The sequence below is a fragment of the Cyprinodon variegatus genome, unplaced genomic scaffold (assembly GCF_000732505.1).
Source record: "Cyprinodon variegatus isolate N-32 unplaced genomic scaffold, C_variegatus-1.0 Scaffold1349, whole genome shotgun sequence".
In the NCBI taxonomy this organism is placed as follows: domain Eukaryota; kingdom Metazoa; phylum Chordata; class Actinopteri; order Cyprinodontiformes; family Cyprinodontidae; genus Cyprinodon; species Cyprinodon variegatus.
The window spans coordinates 93,927-99,284 of record NW_015151802.1 but is presented as its reverse complement, the minus strand read 5'-3'; the positions used below and the strand labels follow the sequence as shown (position 1 = coordinate 99,284).

Sequence of the window (5,358 nt, the reverse complement as noted above, 5' to 3'; positions counted from 1 at the left end):
GCTTAAATACACGGAAGCTCTGGCTCTTTCCTTTCTTTATGTACAAAGTCATAATTCTATTATTATTCAGATTATTTGCAAACTGTCTTTGATTTTGATAATTGACATTTACCCGTTGGATCAACCCAAAAAGCTTCTCAAACGAATGCAGACATCATTAGATCGTTTAATAGATTAACGCTGAGACACAGAGACGGTTTAGTGCTTTTATATATCAAAGTGATTTCTGTGATATGAGTCTACTAACCAACCAACTAACTAACCAACCAACCAACCCTGTAAACAACCAATAAGTCAGCCAACCAACCAAATAACATCCAACCAAAAATACAATCAACTGAACAACCGATTGGCTAACTAACCAACCACCCGTCTGACGTACCAATTACTCCAACAACTAAATAACCAGCTGACAAACCAACCAACCAACTAGTTGACCAACCCCCTGATTAACCAACCAAACTACTAATCAACTGATCAACCAACCCATGGACCCACTAATCAATTAGCCAATTAACCAACCAATTAACCACTCGACCACCCAACTAACCAGTTGAGGAGGGATCCACCATGGTTAAGAAAGAGCAGCTTCCTTCCAAAAAGCAGGTTTGAAACGTTAACCAGCTCTGCTTGTCCCTGTGGGTTTAGGCGGCTCTGCTGAGAAGAAGATGGACCTGGTCCTGGAAGATCTGGAGGAGGTGAAGGAGGAGCCGCATGAGCAGATCAATCAGCAGATGTCTAAAATAGAGGTGGGTGTGCTTTAGCTCAGCAGAAACTCTGATTATTTACCACCTGTTCTTATCCACACCTGTTTAACATCTGCTCTGGGTTCAACAGATGTTCATGTTTAAGGATGGTTACGATTTTCCAATTAGCTTTGACTCAATGACACAAACATACATATGAGTGTATTTCCTCTATTAAAAGTTCATTGCTGGTCTGGGTTATAACAGTTAGTTCTAAAACTACAAAGAAAGTGAGTGGGCTGAACACGGCTCTGAGGAATTCCTCAACAAAGCTGAACATTGTCGCATTTTCAGTTATTTTATCAAATTGGAATAAAAAAAATGAGCAAGTTGAATTTTTATCTACCAGCAACTTTATTTAGGTACATTTATTCATTGCTTAAGAGGAAGAGCAAATCTTCTGATCACTGGAAGCAGCAGGTCAGGCGAGGTCACGACGTGAAGATGACTTCCTGGAGACCCGAGCAAACATCTCAGGGAGGAAGAAGAGGGGTTGATGGAACTTTAGAAGTGGCAGATTAGACCTGTGAGCCTCCAAGTATATATAGGAGAGATAGGACAGGTAAGACAGCAGGACAGGTGGGACAGCCTGAGGGGAGGGACAGGTAGGACAGGGGACAGATCTAGCAGATAGAACAGGTAGGATGGGTTTCTGGGATGGACAGGTGAGATTTTATTGTCAGTGACTTAAAGGACATCTCTGTTACTGGTTGCAGATGGACGATGCAGAGACGCAGGTAGATGAACTGACCCCACTGATGGACAGTATCAAGAAGGAGGCTGGAGACGCTGTCCTCGCTCACATGGAGGAAAGGTTAGCAGCTCACCGTCTTCATCTTCCTCCCCTGTCTTTGTGTGGTCCAGACCTTCAGCTTTTGGAGACGGTTGTTGGAGCATGTCATAGTTTGAGTATTTACAGCATTAAAAACAGCAGAGCAGCTCTGATCTCTGCTCCTCTATGGATCTTCTGTCTGAACCATCTTCAGGTTGTATCCATATTTAGGTTTACATGGATTAGGACGTTTTAACTTTCAAAAGTTTAAGCTGTAGATTCCTGGTTCAGATTGCAGCTATAAGAGTTTACCAGAGAAAGAAGGAAATGTACAGGATCCAAAAAAAGAGGGTTTCTTCTGTCTGAACACTGGATCTGGATTCTGGATCTCCCCCCCTGTACCAGGCTGCAGCAGGAGCGTCTAGAGGCGGCCCGGGTTGCTGAGGAGATGGCCAGGAAGGCGGCAGAGGAGGCAGTCCGACAGCTGGAGGTGGAGCATTCAGCCAAGATCGTCATAGAAACGCTCCCGGAGTCCAATGAGCAGTAGGTTGCACTCTGCTCTGTCTGAAGCAGAAGAGAATTTAGGGTCAGGAGCTGATTTCCAAACACTGAAACCAGAGGAGCCATAAAGGATCTGACCAACGTTTCTGGTTGTCCACAGACTGCCCAACATCCTGGAGGAGGAAAATGAAGATGAACCAGAGTAAGTCCATAGGAGGTTTCTGCAGATCCAAAGAAGTCAAAACTGTCACAGAAAATTGAACTGTTGCTGTTTTCCCTGAGGAAGAATCAGTGAATCCTAACCCTAACCCTAATCAAGATACCAGAAGTAGTTTAACGATCATGACGCACTGATCAGTACAAAGAGTAAAGTGATGAAAACAATCAATTCCAGAGAGAATTCCAGTTTTTTATAGTTTTGTGTTAGAAAGCCAAACAGGCTTTGAGACTCCAATAAGCTGAAGGCTCCAGATGTTCCAGCTGCTCAGATTCACCGCAGCTTTCCGCTCTTTTCCTCGTTCAGGCTGCAGCACCTGCAGGAGGACAGTGAGGACAGCACAGATAATAAAAGCAAAAGCGCTGAGGCGAATCAAACGGAGGAGTAAGTTCAGCCACATTAGATGAAGGAGGAACTCCTGGTGCGGCTCTGGGAGCTTCAGCTCAGCTTGCATGCTTTTTCTAAAGAGCTGAATCTGCATCACACCACTGCAAACCTTCCTGGTGGTTCCAAACTGCTTAGTTCAACCCAACATTGCCCAAATCTATGTTTGCTACTGCAGCACAATTTAAAGGTTAGAAAGCGCCGCTCTCACGCTGCTCAGGTGCACCACTGCTATAACATTTACCCAACTGCACCTCAAACATCACTGCAGCTGGTCTTATTTTCATGCAACATCATTCATGTCCTCCATCTAAGCTGATGAAGATTAATTCATCTTAGTTATCAGGGTGCTTGGAATAACAGAACTTGACCTACATTCTTTCAAATTAAAGCAAAACTGTAAATGTTTAGGCACTGGGGCCGCTAGATCTGAAACTTCCAGGTCTGGAGCCCTTGAAGCCCCTGGTAGGGCTCCCCTGTAGCTAATGAACCAGCCATGATTAATATAAATCACAGAGTTCCTTGTAAAGACAAGGAAAATTTCACCCCCTCGATTAAAACCTACCTCAGAGAACCAAAAATATGTTTGATGTGGCTTGGGTCAAATCTGTTTTTTTCGGCTAACAACTTTTGGCTTAGGTAGCCCTCCTATTTAAGGGGAGCTCAGACTGGCCATGTGATTCTGGGTCACATGACCACTAGCTATAGCAATTTTGGATAGAAAATCCCACAGTGTTGCTTTAAACTAATAATTAACAGGCACTCTGGGACTCACATTTTATTTCCAGCTGACCCTTATAGAGAGTATAACATTGAGGCAAACATGAAGTATCCCATTCTGATGTACAACTGGGAATTTGATACCCTTAATTCCAATAGACATGCACTGTTCAATCTGGATGTGTGCCTCTGTGCATCTGCCTCTGTGCACAAAGACAGGCACAGAGGCAGGCTCAGTGGTTGGGGGAAGCAGAGACAAGACGTGGTACCAAGATTTCAGCAGGACTTTAAACTGATCTATGAGCAATAAGCATCTCCCTGAAATTCCTTTTTTGGACTTGGGATGTCTGTTAAAGGAGAATAACATACCTCAAACAGGTGTCAGGTCTTGATGTTCCACATAATTTGCTACGTTTTCTCACATTTCGACCTACTGCGAACATTTATATGCCACCAGATAAGGTCAGCATTCCAGGGTGGACATGTGTGCTAGCCTGGAAAGTAGGGTGTTAGCATGTTAGTTAAACATTTCATCAATTTGTTACCAGGATCAAGTTTGGAAAATAGTCACTGTAGCCAGTTTGACCACTTACTGTCATGTCAGGTCATGTTCTTTTTTCAGGCAGTTTCTAGTGTTTTACAGAATAATTAAGAAGTTTGTTTAGGTGTCATTGGGATTGGACCTTCTGCTTGGACTTCGAATGTTCAGGGGTTAGGACAAGGGTTCTAGACAATAAAAAAGTAGCCTGGTCCCCTGAGTTCAAGATGGTGGTCTCTGCTTCTGGTAGATGAGTGGGAGGGATGTTGGTGAAGAATTTCAGTCATCAGGTCATAGTCATTCCAAAAAAAGAAAGTTAAAAACAATCCACTGGACTGTGTTTCCAAGTTTGTTCCAAGTTTCCACCACTGGATAAAACCTGGAACTAAACGCTATTTCTGACATTTTGAATTGAAAAATCTTCCTGGATGGAAGAGAAACGTCTTCAAACTTGGAAGCAAAGTCCAGTGGATTGATTTTAACTTTATTTTTTTGAGTTGGATGTTGGTCCAAGATGAAGGCAGGGTAGGAACAGAGATTAGAACCCTTTCTGCAGTACAGTGTTTCTTTCTCTGGGGAAAAAGGAGCTGGACTTTAAGGAAAACACAAAGCTCCATTTATTTTCCAGTCCGGTCCTACAGTCATGGGATATGGATCCAGAACCATATCCAGTATATGAGCAAATGAAAGGATCTGACTGTGTAACATGGTGGCTAAAAGCAGAGGAGCTCCATCGTCTTGTGGTGAAGCTCTGTGTTTCTCTACTATGACTCAGCCCCGGAGGTTCATCTGAACAAAACAACTTCTAGATGCCTCCACTTGGTAGTTCTTCAGTCATATTAGATTGAGAGGAAACTGCAGAGAATACCAGGAACTTTCAGGGGGAGTTTTGTGGGTGGCTATAGATTTCTAAGCAACCAGAACAAACATTCCTGGTTTGAGACCTCTAAGCAAAATATGATGATCTCCAGGAGGACGTGGAGAGTCTCGCTGGGCGGTTTACAGGATTGTTTCTTGGTTATAACATCGTCCGTTTTGGTCCACTGCACTTTTTACTGTCCAAAAACAATGTTATGTTACATTACACAGAAATTGGTCGATCACTAGGACCAAGCGGAAAACCGCAGCTCCAGTTGAATCCTGCTTCTCTGAGTTTAGACCGCCCACAAGCTCCTGATTGGCCCTCTGTGATTGGCTGTCACCACTGTCTCCTGAAAAGCTCACTGTACAAGTATTTGATGCGCCACTGAACTAGGTCTGTGATTGGATGATTAAACACCCTGAAGTTAGTTATATTAAACAATACAACCCCCCGCCCACACACACACACACACACACACACACCCTTATTCATCCATGGGAATACCAAGGTTCTCCTTACCTGCATCAGTACGCCTGTAGGGTAACCACTAACTGTTCTTTGGAACACGTCAGCCTGCTTTTTCACGGGTCTCTGTTTTTGCATAAAACTTGTAGTCCA

General features: G+C 43.6%; 1 protein-coding gene across 1 annotated transcript in view; it reads left to right on the top strand.

The window, feature by feature from the left end:
• The first annotated feature begins 654 nt into the window (after positions 1 to 654).
• Positions 655 to 5,358, top strand: part of LOC107102967 — an 8,956-nt gene continuing 4,252 nt past the window's right edge. Inside the window, exons 1-4 of the mRNA XM_015402448.1 lie at positions 655 to 749; positions 1,463 to 1,560; positions 1,924 to 2,061; positions 2,180 to 2,221. Coding sequence (XP_015257934.1) covers positions 669 to 749; positions 1,463 to 1,560; positions 1,924 to 2,061; positions 2,180 to 2,221 — 359 coding nt within the window. The 5' untranslated portion in view covers positions 655 to 668. The remainder of the gene's footprint in view (positions 750 to 1,462; positions 1,561 to 1,923; positions 2,062 to 2,179; positions 2,222 to 5,358) is intronic.